Source organism: Opisthocomus hoazin, chromosome Z (genome assembly GCF_030867145.1).
Source record: "Opisthocomus hoazin isolate bOpiHoa1 chromosome Z, bOpiHoa1.hap1, whole genome shotgun sequence".
Lineage (NCBI taxonomy): Eukaryota > Metazoa > Chordata > Aves > Opisthocomiformes > Opisthocomidae > Opisthocomus > Opisthocomus hoazin.
Genome location: NC_134454.1, coordinates 55,425,126 through 55,439,713, shown reverse-complemented (window position 1 = coordinate 55,439,713; position 14,588 = coordinate 55,425,126). Strand labels below are relative to the sequence as shown.

The 14,588-nt window shown below is 39.2% G+C and overlaps 1 protein-coding gene across 4 annotated transcripts in view; it reads right to left on the bottom strand.

Annotated features, from left to right (window-relative positions):
• Positions 1-14,588, bottom strand: part of PCSK5 (proprotein convertase subtilisin/kexin type 5) — a 260,034-nt gene that overhangs the window by 99,633 nt on the left and 145,813 nt on the right. For 3 of the 4 annotated variants that reach the window (XM_075447030.1, XM_075447031.1, XM_075447032.1), the window contains exon 10: positions 10,576-10,679. In XM_075447030.1, coding sequence (XP_075303145.1) covers positions 10,576-10,679 — 104 coding nt within the window. Of the gene's footprint in view, positions 1-2,602; positions 2,684-10,575; positions 10,680-14,588 lie in introns of those variants that run through there. The other variant, XM_075447033.1, reaches the window with a different exon arrangement.

The window sequence follows — 14,588 nt, the reverse complement described above, 5'->3', positions numbered from 1 at the left end:
AGACAAAGCAAACAGCAAACTCAGTCCTCCCTCCCTGCAGAATTCCCTTAAATCCAGGTATTTTTAAAGACTCAGCAGGGACAGTAGAAGACTGAGTTCTCACTCTTACCATCACACCAGAGAACGATTTGAAGGACGGAAAGTTGTCCAATAGATTTGTCTTAAAAGTGGCAGCTACAAAGATGCACAACAAGAAACTGAGAGGCCTCTACATCACAGAATCATAGAAGCACAGAACGGTTTGGGTTGGAAGGGACCTTTAAAGCTCATCTAGTCCAACATCCCTGCCATGGGCAAGGTCATCTTCCACTAGACCAGGCTGCTCAAAGCTCTGTCCACCTTCTCCTTGAAGACTTCCTCAACTTTTCTGGGCAACCTGTTTCAGTGCCTCACCACTCTCACCATAAAAAATGTCTTTGTTATGTCCAATGTAAATCTATCCTCTTTCCATTTAAAACTATTGCCCCTTGTGTTGTCACTATAGGCCTTGGTAAAAAGTCTCTCTCCATCCTTCTTATAAGCCCACTTTATATACTGAAATGTCACAATAAGGTCTCCCCAGAGACTTCTCCAGGCTGAACAACCCCAACCCTCTCAGCCTTTCCTCATAGGAGAGGTGCTTCAGCCCTCTGACCATTTTTGTGGTCAGAAGGATATCAACAGAATGCTGGGTAGACGAAGGGAGAGCCGTGGATGTTGTCTACCTTGACTTCAGCAAGGCTTTCGACACTGTCTCCCATGATATGCTCCTAGGGAAGCTCAGGAAGTGTGGGCTGGATGAGTGGTCGGTGAAGTGGATTGAGAACTGGCTGAATGGCAGAACTCAGAGGGTTGTCATCAGCGGCGCTGAGTCTAGTTGGAGGCTGGTAACTAGTGGTGTCTCTCAGGGGTCAGTACTGGGCCCAGTATGTCCATTTTTTATTTTTCTATCAGTACAAATAATTTCCTCGATAATACACCAACCATGGATTTACCTGATAATACATGTGACAAAAAAGATCAGCCCTCTGGATCTTACATTTTTTCTGTGTACCTGACAAAATAAAATATAGATGGCCCAGGAACACTAGCGGGATAGCTAGTAGGAGGTAAACCTCCAGTAATCAGTGTACCTTTGTGAACAGTTTCTGTATGCAGCTGATACCGCATTAGCTGCTATGAGAGTTTGCAGTCACTTAAAAAATAGCCATAAAACACACCACCTTAAAACACTAAGGATTTAAATCCAAGATCACATCGGCATTCACATCCTGGCATAATTTTTCTTCTTCAGGAATTTAAAACATGTATGGTTATTAAGCACAGACTTTGGTTGACAAAAAGGACTAAGAGCGAATTACACTTTTGGAGCATCAGAGTCAGACTCTACTAGTAGTAACAGCAAGCACCACACAAATACTTCCCCCTCTCATGAGTGTTAGCAGCCTCTAGACAGTGGTCGGTAGTCCTGGGATTTAGCCACCCTATGGTCCATGGTCAGCAGTGAGTGCCCATGTGTACCCAGCACAGCCATGCCAAGTTCTGTGCTGCCCGCAGCAAGACCTGAATCAGTTCCCAATTTACTTCTCAGAGCTTGTTTAGGTGTGAGTAAACCCGATTAATGCAGTTCTCAGAGCACATGGTATCTAATGTGCCCTGGATATGGTGACATTTTCCTCAAAGACACCTGCAAGCCTTGCTGAAAACCTCAGTAAAGTGACCAGGAAGACTGGTTTACTTTGCCTCTTATTGTGATAGAAGCAGAAAATCTGACTACTGCTGACTGCTAAGGTAGACAAGCTGCTGCTTCTCTGCAGCAGCATTTGGCTGTAAATCGTAAAGTCTCTTCTAAAGACATTCATTTATATCACTTGAAATGAGCCAGCTTATGTGAATGGAATAAATCTGAGGATTATGAGCATGTAGAAGGGAGAAAAAAGTTTGCCGAAATAAAGTTGGCTAAGAAGCATCTACAGTAATAGAAGCAGTAATTTTTTGACTAGTGATAGTCTTTTTATATTTGACGTTTTTCATGAAAAAGCACACAGATCTACTGAAAAACATGGCAGCTTGCAAGTTTTCTTTAAATAAAAAAAGCCTTTTTGTGACTGCACCATGGAACACCTTTTAAGAAAATGTAGTCATTTCTTTTATCAGGAGAAAATTTACCCTCAGAGGTACATTAGAATTCCCTGACAACTCAAAAGCAGCCAAATGTCATTTCACCCTATCAAACAATAAAAACACCTTTTGGTGAGATCCTCTGTGCTAGGCTTCATCTCAGAACAGATGATGACAGATGAGTAAAAGGCACTGTAAGTGGAAATGCTGACAGATAGCAGCAGACACAAAGATGGCACTTCTGTGCTGTCAGGTGTATCAGACACACGGTGCCAAACATCCTTCTAGTGCTGTCTTGCACAGTGACTGTGTCTGCTTGGAAGTGTCAGTGCTCCAGAGGGATATTTACACTAAAACTAATTCCTGAGTGAGCACAGGGCTGCAGTAGAGTTCAGCAGAGGAAGGATATACACAAATACACAGAAGTCATAACAAAGTGTTTTGCAAATTATTTAATAATAATGATAGTGATTTTTAGAACTAAAACTATACCAACCTCACCCCAAAGCAGAAAAATTATTAACTAACTCAGCAGACTTCACACTGTTGCTGTAGAACTGTGTAGTAGATTCAGATCAGTAACCTGAAGCAAAAGGAAGTTAAATAATAAGCCAAGTCTACGTAGACAGCTGGACCAGTAATGACAGCAGAAGACCTCGTGGGTGAGTTTCTGCATCCCCTGACTTAAAAGTGACACCAAAATAGTGGACTTTTCTGGAGGGAAAAAGTGATACAGTTATAAACAACTTTAGGCACCTAACTAATCTGAGTTGTCCTATGTAAGCCCTCGTCTTTCCTTATTATTACTCGATGTTCTACATCCTGACAAGATTCTCTAAGTGCTTAAAATACTGTTTAGCAGATGGTGTGATCTGCTTCCTAACTGGCCTGAATCTGAGTTCCACTATAGTGGACACACTCTGATAGTAAAACAACTGCTAGTTTTGTAATTACTGAAATGCACTATAGCAATGCAATAGTAATGAAGAGCTTTGGCGTTCTCAAAGGCTGGTTCTTTTTGTTTATGAAAAAAGACAGAACTACCCTGTGCACAAGATGTTTGCCATTGCCATGGGTGTACACAAGTATGGCTAGGTATCTGTCTAGAACATTTGCACAAACGTACTGATTTGATAGTTAGTACATAAAAAGGTCATGAAAATGCATATAACTTGTAAGGACTTTTCTTTTAAAATACAGTCTTCATTGTCTCTAATTAAAGCACTCTGCTTTGGAGAATTGTACCAGTTTATCATTCACTTTTAAATTCATTGATCCCAGTTCTTATTTCTTAATACTGCAAATATCTACATTTCACATTAAGTGGCAGACTCTTAGGTTAACAGTCTATAGGGGAAGACTTCTGTTCCTCCCCTTCCTCTCCGCCCCTTTGCAGAGTTTTGCTAAAGGTCTGAGTTGGGCTTGTTAAAAGAAAATAATGTCAAAGGTTATCATTTCCATGGTGTGCATCCTGTTAGTGCTGTCAGTCCACTTGGCAATGTTTGGAATACTAAGAGCTGCAGAGCATAGTAATTGTGCACAGCTTTATATCTAGGACGGACGGACGGACGTCAATGTCTGTCAGTTGTTGACCAGAGACACAACATTTTTAGATTCTTTGTCTGCCAGTCTGATCATGGTTTGCTGACAATTCTGAGTGGTTTCATAATAGAAATTTAAAGCTTATTTTTCCCTTTTGTGTGCTGTTACTCCTCCTTTAGAGCCATTTTATTTACATTTTAAAATATGTGTAAGTTTGACTCACAATATATGACCCCAGGAAAGCAACCAACTGTAATGCAAGATGTCAATCTACTTTTTGTTATGTACCCCAGCACAGGCTGGAAGTTTCTGCTTAGACTCCATTTTACATTCACAACTCCATTCCTTGCTTTTCAGAGCCAGCAGAAAACAGAGTGCTGCAGAGCCGACAAGTAATGAGAAGTTTTGACAATGAAGACTTTGAGGCTGGGAAAAGAAATGACACCTCCCTGGCTTCTGTGAGAGATTCCCTCTTCCCCTTTGTACATCTATATCTCTGGAAATATACAGATATACTCCTGATCTTACATGTCTTTCAACTGGAAGCAACATTGTGTGGATCTCAATTTGTGCTGGGGGGGAGGAGGTGGGGGGGGTGGGGAGGAAATCCAATAACCATGATCTAGGCTGCAAAATTCAATGTATTTTCCAGCTAACTTCCCCAAATCCCAGAGGGATTTTTTAGGTCTTGCTCAAGGCTAGCAGAGTTCAGATACCTGGCAATTTGTCTGAGTTTAACATATAAAACATTGAAAAATTTCTAATGCAATTTTAATATTACATTTAAGAAAACTTTATTTACAGCTGTGAGCTGAATTTTTGCATGTGGGAAGGAAACAAGAGACATCTAGAAAGGTTGCAGTGACCACACCATAAAAATACAATCACCTTAAACTCGTTGCTAAAAAATGCATGTTTTTACTCCACTTTTCCTCAGCTATCTTAATTTCCAAATTCCAGCTCTGATATTTTCAATTTCCAAATTCCACCTCTGATACTTTCTCTAACTACAGCAATGTTTTCTGTACAAAGCAACAATCAAGGTACTGACCATGTGATTCTTACGAACCTTAAATGTGGTTTGAGATTCCTGAGGACACAGACCTTTTCCCATCATACATTCATACATATTCTGTCAGTGCTGGGGTAGACACTTCCACTTACTGTTAGACTAGCTACTAATTGTAGCTGGTTTGCTTCTCTTCTTTCCTGGTGCTAAACTAAACGCTGCTCTGACTTCAAACAACTTCCAAGCAGGGGCTACAAGGCAAAAAATGTTCAGATTAATCGAACCAGTTCACTGTTCCAGTGCTTAAAAACCCGTTCAGTGGAGGAATTTTTCCTAAAGTCCAGGCTAAACCTCCCCTAACACAACTTGAGGCCATTTCCTCTCGTCCTATCACTTGTTACCTGGAAAAACAGACCAACACCCACCTCACTACAACGTGCTTTCAGGTGGTTGTAGAGAGTAATAAGGTGTCCCCTCAGCCTTCTCTTCTCCAGACTGAGCAACCTCAGCAACTTCAGCTGCTCCTCATAAGACTTGTTCCCTAGATCTTTCACCAGCTTCGTTGCTCCTCTTTGGACATGCCCCAGCACCTCAATGTCTTTCTTGTAGTAGGGGGGCCCAAAACTGAACACAGTATTCAGGTGTAGTCTCACCAGTACTGAGTACAAAGGAACAATGACTTCCCTATTCCTGCTGGCCACACTATTTCTACATAAAGACCAGCATGCTCTTCACTTTCTTGGCTGCCTGGGCACACTGCTGGCTCATGTTCAGCCGGCTGTCAAGCAACACCCCTATGACTTTTTCCGCTGGGCCACTTTCCAGCCACTCTTCCCCAAACTTGTAGCATTACATGGGGTTGTTGTGACCCAAGTGCAGGACTGGGCTGGAGACACTGAGAACAACTGGACTTATTATTAAAGACAGACAAAGAAGGCATTAAGTTCCTCAGACTTTTCCTCATCCTTTGTCACTAAGTTTCCCCCTGCAGCCAATGAAGGATGGAGATTCTCCTGACCCCTCCTTTTGCTGTTAATGTATTTATAGAAACATTTTTAATTGTCTTTTACTGCAGTAGCCAAATTAAGTCCTAGTTAGGCTTTGGTCCTTATAATTTTCTCCCTGCGTAATGTCACGACACGCTTGTAGTCCTCCTGAGTGGCCTGCACCTTCTTCCAAAGGTCATAAACTCTATTTAGTAAGATTCTGGTTCGGGTGGCTCACATTTGGAAATGGTATGTTATATGCTTGTTTCTTGATAAATGTAATTCCCACAACATTAAAATTGTGTAGCTTAACATCGGGTAAATAGGACTCCAGATGTCAGATTCTTCTCATGATATTATTCTTACACTAATGGTTTAGAGAGCGACACTAGTGAGATGGAGCCTTTTTCAAGGAGTAATGCATTTGGGCACAAAATCTGGCTTAAGGGCATTCCCCTGGGTGTTGTAAAGCCACAGAAACAGTTCTGTGTCATGGCATGGCAATGAAGCTATAGACCTGCTGAGAAGAGCAGGTGGCCAGAGGACATGGCAGTAGGTGTATTCCTGGTGAGGAAATACTGCCTCAGCCAACACAGCCCTGGAAGCACAAGAGAAATGAGTCACATGTGAGACAGTTTCCATTTGCCCATGTTCAGCAACAAGCTGAACAAGAAACTTCTCCACAGCATTTTAAGTTGTCGATCTCAAAATATCAAGTTAATATTTCAAGCATAAAAATCATTAGTCTAGCTTGCATAGGATATGATCTTCCTCACTCCTACAAAGGCAAATGCAACTTCATGTGTTTGGTGTCAGATTGCCAGCTACCCAAAACTGGGATATTACACAGCCAAACTCAAAGACCATGTTCCACTTGCTCCATGCACCGTGTGTATGGGCATCAGGGGTGGGTAGGCGTTGATATTGGCTGCTAACAGCATGTGAAAATATCACCTAGCATCTGTAAGACTGGAAGGTCTTTTGATATTCGAACAGCTTTGATTTGTTCACATAACCATTCACAAGTGCCTGCTATTTTTAAAGTCTTCTGCCAGCTTCTAACAAAAATTTAAAAATGTAATTTTGAAGTTATAGAAAATATGCAGCAGGGTGTTTATGAACAGTTTATTTATCTTCTCTGAAATGTACTCATTGTTGTGAAGATTTTCTTGCTGGTCTCTCAATTTGTGCCTGGTTACTGGTCACTCCACAGCAATTTAGATCTGACGACTCCAGGTCTCCTATATCGGAGCATACACAGGCTAGTCTCCTTCTCACTCTCAGACTGGTAATGCTCTACTTACAACAAGAATAACCACCAGTTGTATTAACTACTGTAATTAAGCAATTATATTAAAAAGCTGTAAAACAATAAGTGACCAGTTCTCTCCAGTGGTCACTCTCCAGTGGAAGGAGCAGATACTTTGGCTAACCTAAAGGGACGCGACATAACTTTGGTATTCTGTTACTCCCCGGCAAATGAGACAACTCTCAGTTTCTGTAGGAAGAATACCAACACTGAGCACAGGAAGGTCCTGAAAATGAAAAAAAGTGGCTAGAATTTTGATTTCCTTTTATCTTTCAGTAGTATTTATTTTACTGTACTGAAGAGATCTTGTCTACACTGTAGAGCCAGGAAGAATGAAGGATGATCTCTAAAAATCTCCCTGCAAATTAATACTGTTCCTTGACCGCAAATGGTCTGTTTCCCCAGACAGTATTTGACAGTATTTGGAGTTTCACTTACAGATAAAGAATTGTTCAGATGATTTGAACCTTGTTCTTAAAACTGCAGGGTTTCATTCTGTATCTTTCAACCTAGAGACAAGTTGGCATTAACACGTTCCCTTTTTATGCATGAAGTTGTGTGCTCTGTTGTTGACCAAACAACTGACAGAACAAGGAGCCTTTGCACACCAATCTGCCATAGCCAAATCAGATCAGCAGTTTTGATATATTCACAAATACAGATGTTCTTTAGTATTTTTCCATTAATCAGTTAATTAACTGCTTTAATTATAAAAAAACCCTCTGATTTCGAAGTAAAATTGAATATAGCATACCTGTTTATCTACTGATGAATTATATGTGCAACTGACTAACCAGAGAATACACGTAAATGAGTATTCAAGTCTTTTTGTTTGAGACTACTAGGTAATAAGGTACATGCTGGCTGACAAAAAACAACAATAAAAAAATTACCAAGCTAAAATTCTTGCTTATTCCATAGTTACATCTATTGACATGCATTTAATGAAAGCTGTTTACTTGCCAGAAAACTAAACAAATAATGGGCACTGCTTTAGCAAACCACTAGCTGGCTGAAGTGTTTTTCATGAATTAATCTTTCTTTTTATGAATGTAAGGCAGAAAAAAAAAGGGGATCGTGCAACTTGTAATGACATGTGTGAGCTCCTTCTGTGTGTTCTGCAATGGCAAAACACTGCCACGGACTACAGCGAGGGACAGGGTTGCCATGCAGCTCAGCAAAACAGCCCCTGAAAAGGCATGCTGACCCACTTTCAACTACCAGTTCTTGCTGACCCTTTGTTGAGTGAGAAGTTCTTCCAAGTTTTTGTTGTTTTCACCCTTTCAGTTCTCATTTCTAACGGAGCAAGCCTGTCTCTCTGTTTCTCCTCGTTTTATTCTTTCTGCTCTAGCATGCATATAGGAAAAGCAGATTGTTTCTTGTGACTGTCTTTGCCTTAGTTAATTAAAAAAACCCAAAATCTTCCACTCCTCTCCTTGTTAAGAACATGCTGTGGCAGAAATATGGATCTTGCTGTCAATAAAATCATGATACAATTCCTTAAAGAACTCAGTCTGATTAGAGTAATTCATCTATGAAAAGCCATACTTTAATTGTTACTCTTGGCAATAGTGAAGGATAATAGTGTAATATTATACTAAATATTGCCACATGCAACAGTAAAAAAACTGTTTCAGTCTTGCCAACAGCGGTGTGCAAACTCCCTTTTGAATTCAGGTTTGGATGTTGTGATTTAATCTAAATCTTTTGCTTTTCCTTCTTCCAAAACCAACACAGGTTTAAAGAGAGCTGCATTTTTATTGGAACCATTTGCTCAGCCTAAGTTGCCAAAATAATTTAGCTAAAACTAGTGCTTTTATTTGGGTTAAGGTTGATTCCTGAGCTCCACAGAGGTCAAGGCACTTAGTTTTGTCTTCCTCTTTTTCAATTCCACCATGGAGTCTACAGCAGAGCTCTGCCAGCTCAAGTTGTATCCTGAATCCCAGTCCCCCAGTTGAGTTTATCTATGTTCGTGACTTCGCACAAGTGGAGGAGAAACCCTTTTTTGGCCCTTTTTCTCATTATTTATCTGCTATAGTGCATAGAAAAATGCATGGCTCCAAGGATTCAGAATAAGCAGGCTCCAGCAGTGTAACACTGCAAATCCTGCTGCCAGTGCTGCTGCTGCTGGTGTGTTAGTGTGACCTCTCCTTTGATAATGAGTGACAGCTGCTGTGAAATGCCTCACAGGGTGTTTGCCTCTCTTGGGCAACAAGTGGAAAAATGTAAAAATACAGAATTCTGGAAGTGAGTTACAGAAAAAAAATGCTCTACTTTATGCTACTTGAAAAGAATTGTCTGAACTTCAGATAGCTCCCACAAAATGACAATACAGTCACAATCTCCTGCCAAAACTTATAAATCCTGGGAAATGTTTCACAGTAACAAATACTGGAATATTATCGCTATCAAGGAAGTATTTGTCTCTCACTATTTATGTTTTTTGTGTGTGGGCATGCTTTTGTAAATGAGACAAAACCAAGCTCCTGAATGTCAGAAGCTTTATGTGATGGGGGGTTTTGAGTCAAATACCCATTTCTAAATCTATCCTCTGTTGTTAGAGCCTAGTTTGGATCCAAAAAAATGAAAGATTTTTTGGTTTGTTTTCAATTCCATTGCAGCAGAAACGTCATAGGTCAGAATGATATATTAAAGATGCTCTACGGTAGAAATGCCTTGATCCGAAATAGATTAAAGCTAGGCTTCAGTTTTAAAGCGCAATCAGGGTAAAGATTTGATGGTTCTTGTGTATCACATTTTCTCTCAGGAGATTCTAGCACAAAACAGTTCAAATCTCATCTTTAAATTAGTATTACTGTCTTGGGTGAATTCTCATAAAAAGAGAACCAGAAATAAGCCATTCTTGGGTTTGTTTTAGATGCAATCCAAACCAAAAGCAGCAAGAATTTAGTGAATGGGAATCAGAAGCCAATCTGTGTAGAAATACAATGTTGTATCAATTCAAGGTCTAGTTTTAACCCATCCTGAAAATATACGTCTTATTTAATGGCACAAATGTTTGCCTCTGCTTGCACTACAGAAGAGAATATAGAGTTAAAAAGATGTAGCTTTAATACAAAATTAAGATTGTACAGAATTTTAGAAACCTACATGACAGCTGACAGGATACTATGATTTCTGTCCCATTATAAGTCCTGACAGCTCAAGATTTGATTTTGTCCTAAATCTGTCAGAAATCTTAAATATAAATAATGTAGGGTGAACCATATAAAATAGAAATTTGAAATTACTGTTTTGTCATTTTTAATTCAAATTGTCAACACCTCTGAATGAGAAAACGGTCTGAATCCAGAAATCGCTGCCTCTTTGACTCTAGACTATCTTATCAGAATACTAGCCATACAAGAAAAAAATTTAAAAATGCATGAGATAGGACTGAACAGGACTAAGAAGGTCTGGCCAATGCATTTTGTAGCTGCCATTTTCGGGTTTAGTCATTCTAAGAGGTTTTCCTTATAAAAGAGAAGATAGGCCACTTCAGTGTGAGCCTGAAAGATCTCAAAACTATGCACAACATAGGATTAAACAAACTACTTCAGAGCATTTCTTGTTCAAAAATACCAAATTAGATGTTGCCTCTGATGGCGAAGAAGAAATCAAGCTCTCACCCTTATAACCAGCCGCATTGGTTTTCCAGTCGTTAGCATTCAGATGTCCTGCACGTGAAGTCCTGACAATAATATGCTGTATGTCTCTCCAGGTCAGAAATGGACTATGAAAAAGGGGAAAGACAAAGTCACAGATCAGACATTTTTTACCAGAATGTAGGGATACAAGGTCATGTAAGCTAAAACGTATTTAAATGAAAACAACCCTCATTTCTCTTCTCTGCTTTCCTTTGCTGCATTCGAAAGAACACCTCCTAATTTTGCAGAATTACTACATGAAATCTTTTATACAGCTGGGATATTTGCATTAAGCAGATTATAACGATACATGATAATATTCTATTATGTAAAACTTATGGGAAGATGAAGGAGTACATTTTACACAGAGGCAATTTGTATGACCACCAACCACTGTATGTTACCTACCTTGATCAGGGCAAAGGAAAAAAAAGCTGATGTTGGCTTGCTGAAAAGCTCTGCTAAATCTTACTAATTGTGTGCTAAAGCTAGCAATTCCTTCAGCTTCTGTTAAAGCTATTTCGGGGGCCTCTGTGCCTTTATTTGTCTATTACCCCCAGACTTGGAATTCACTGACGGTCTATGTGTATTCTTCAAGAAGACTCAGCAGCCAGCACTGAATGTGAACGGTTTACAGAGCAAGTGCCTAACTCCACACATGTGTAGTCCTTTAAGGGATTCCTAATAACCTGTCCACCAGGAAGGTGAAGGAAGATACCCTTTGCATCCTCACTATGACATTAATACCCATTTATCTTGTAGGACTATAGTAAATCTTTAGGGATTGTAGTTTTATTGTTTCTCTTAAATCCATCCGAAAGAGAATTTCTTATCTTAGAATATGACCTAAAGGTGGATGGCCGTCATTGGGGTTCTTTTCCTTCTCCTTCCAATTTCTCAGTTTTCCTATCATCTGTAAGAAGACAAATGGTTTTCCATTTAAAAATGCAGAGAAACTGGGCCACTAAATAATGCAGAGGAAAAAAGTACTGCAGTGCCAAACACCAGTCACTCAGTTTCATTCTCAGAGTATCATTACCTGCCCTTATTGCATGCACTGGCACAACTCCACTCAGTTGTAATGATGAAGATGGACCAGAATGAACTTTATCAGACGCAGCACTGGCTGTCTACACTGTCCAGGACTAGCCAATCACTGAAAACCTGGGAAATCTTGGTTCAGTGCCTTAACACGCTCTGCTGTCTCTCAGACCACGAAGTCACCTGGGCTAGCAGACAAGAGACCTCTTCTCCGTACTTATCTTTAAGGCATGATACTTTGGCTTTGCTTCCACTTGCAGGCAGAAACTACACCAAGGCAACAGCCATGAGAGTGTGGGGAAGGTCAACCCATGGGTGACTGTGAGGGGGTCACTTTCTGGGGTGAGTGGGACATTACCATCACAAGGAGTGACTCTATATTCTTAAATTGACACATAGTCAAATTACTAGAAATTTCAGTGCGAAGTTTCTTTGGGAAGCAGACACAGGGTAACAGCAAATAGTAGTAATACCTTCTTCTTCTCTATGTCCCCCTAACTGTCAAAGACACAAAAAAATCTCACTCATCTCTCTGATGTACACAACTGAATGTTGTGTGAATTGGCATCCTGCACACATTGTTTCACATCTTCGAGAACTTGTTTCATCAGAAGACTATCTTTTTGGCAATATTTGAGTAATCAGTGCTTTCTGGTGCTTAAACACGGAAGCAGAATCCTGCTTATCCTGTGAGCTGAAATCAAACTATTAGGAAGCAATCAGTGAATGCATGTGATAACCGATTAAAAAATTAGTACTTTCTTTTTCTTTGAAGATGCATCACTTTAGGCTTTCAGGTGACAAATTTCAGCTTTCACAAGCTGCAGCTTTAGGAGAAGGCAATAGGGATGCAGAAGTTATTGCAAACCTCCAGTCAACTTGTTTATAGAAAATCTTGCTCCTAGCTTATCCTCTGTGCACATGTAGACATATATTAATTCATATTAACCAACAGAAGTTCACCTGTGTTGGTGGAATTGCTGAAAATGAAAATGCATTGCAGAACCATGGTCTGTAATTCCATACAGGAGAGAAAAACTTGGGACATATAGAACATTCACTCACATATAACTAATTTTTACATCTTTTACTTTCCAATAGCCTTATAATTCATATGCTTGAAAACACATAAGAATTGCCTAAAAATGTCAAACTTCTTTTATGTAACAAGATTGTAAGGAAAAATGCAAAGACAGGGACCAAACTATCTAACTAGACAGGGACCAAACCATCTAACTATATATATTTTTCTCGTTTCCTTTGCAGTAACACGATTTTAATTCTGAGTGTATTTTCATCATTGCAGAACATTTCCCAGTGTGTGTGTGTGGACCATGGCTATGCTGATGTAACATAGCACCGTTCTAGGTACAGCTGGGGCACCACAGGAAGCAGCATGTATTATTCTAGAGTCAACACAGAAAGTACTGTCTATGCCTGTTGCTGAAATAGGAAGAGGAGATGGAACTATCTGAAGAAACAAGATGATTTTTAAGTGAACCTCTTATTAATTGTAGCCAGAATTTTTTGTAATTTCTTCCAAGCTCTATCAATTCATGACCATTCAATTTCTCTCTGTTTTTGGATACAAGACATAAGGGTATTTCCATACTTAAATTATTCTGTTATTTTTAAGGATAGCTGATGTCTTCTGTACCGGAGTATTTATTAAAGCATTAATATGCTCATAGATGCATTTTTTTTTCTTAAAGTGGAACATACTAGGCATTTGGACTAGAATGACAGTAATTGTTTATCCAGCTGAGCTGGCAAAAATGACTGAAAAAAAGAGAAAGAAAATGTCATGGAATGTAAGGAGTATTAAGGATTTGTAAGATAGGGTATGCTTGGACAGTCACGTAACATGCTTCAAGAAAAAATATCAGTATCAACAGGAATTTCACTGGAAGCCTATGTAAAGTTTTAGAAAAACATGTTTCAAGCCTTCAGGAAAACCTCCAGGAATCCCAAGAGCTGCATTCTTTATGATTTGGGTTCTAAACAATCTGTTATTCTATAAAGCAAGCTGTTGATGCTACTGGTGAAAAATAAGGCACTAAAATACACCTCTCAACTTCTAAAGGAGATTCCAGATAGGGCACACTCAACTGATTATTTAAAGAGGAATGATGGATCTAATGATAAAGCTAACCATACCTAGACAAAGGATCTAAAGATATAGCAGTATTCACTTGATAAGACTAACCTATCATAAACTGGACTTAGGTTGCTCAGTCAGCAAATGAGATTATATCTCAGAACCATGGCTTACTTCTAAAACCAAAAATCATGGCAGATCTCAAAAACTGAGCCATTCAATGTTGCATCTGCAATCCTTCTCTAATCATAAAAAATAATGTAACAATTTCTGGGGCAGAAAACCTTGATCAAAGGTCTGACTTCCAGGACATGACATGGTATATAGTTAAATCAGTCTAACTCTTATGCAACCTCCAACTCTGCTTCCTTACTGCATAATTCATAAGACTTTTATGTTTTCTTCTCAAGGAATGGCAGTTTGGGCATATTTATATCTCAGAGATTTAATAGCGTAAGAACAATATTCAAACCAATTTCTGCAGCCTACTATAGGACTATATACTATTGCCAGATTGAAATTTTCCTTCTACAGTACATTCCATTTGAAACAAAATAGGTCTGCAATTGTTTGCCCATCATTTTTTTCACAAACTTTAACAAAAAAAAAAAAAAGAAAAAAAAAAGAGAGAAACTGGAATGATGTCAAAATAGCAGTTCATTTGGAGAAAGAAGAAGGATTTTTTTGTTTTTCTGTTTTTTTAAACAAGATAGTCCTGCAGCCAATTTTAAAGCATTTGGAAAAATCACAGAATTGGTCAAATATTTGTAAAACATGTCAAAATTGGATCCTAAGTGAGTAAACAGTTGTTTGCTAGCCATGTGGGCCCCAGATCCAGACAAGATGTCACTGATGT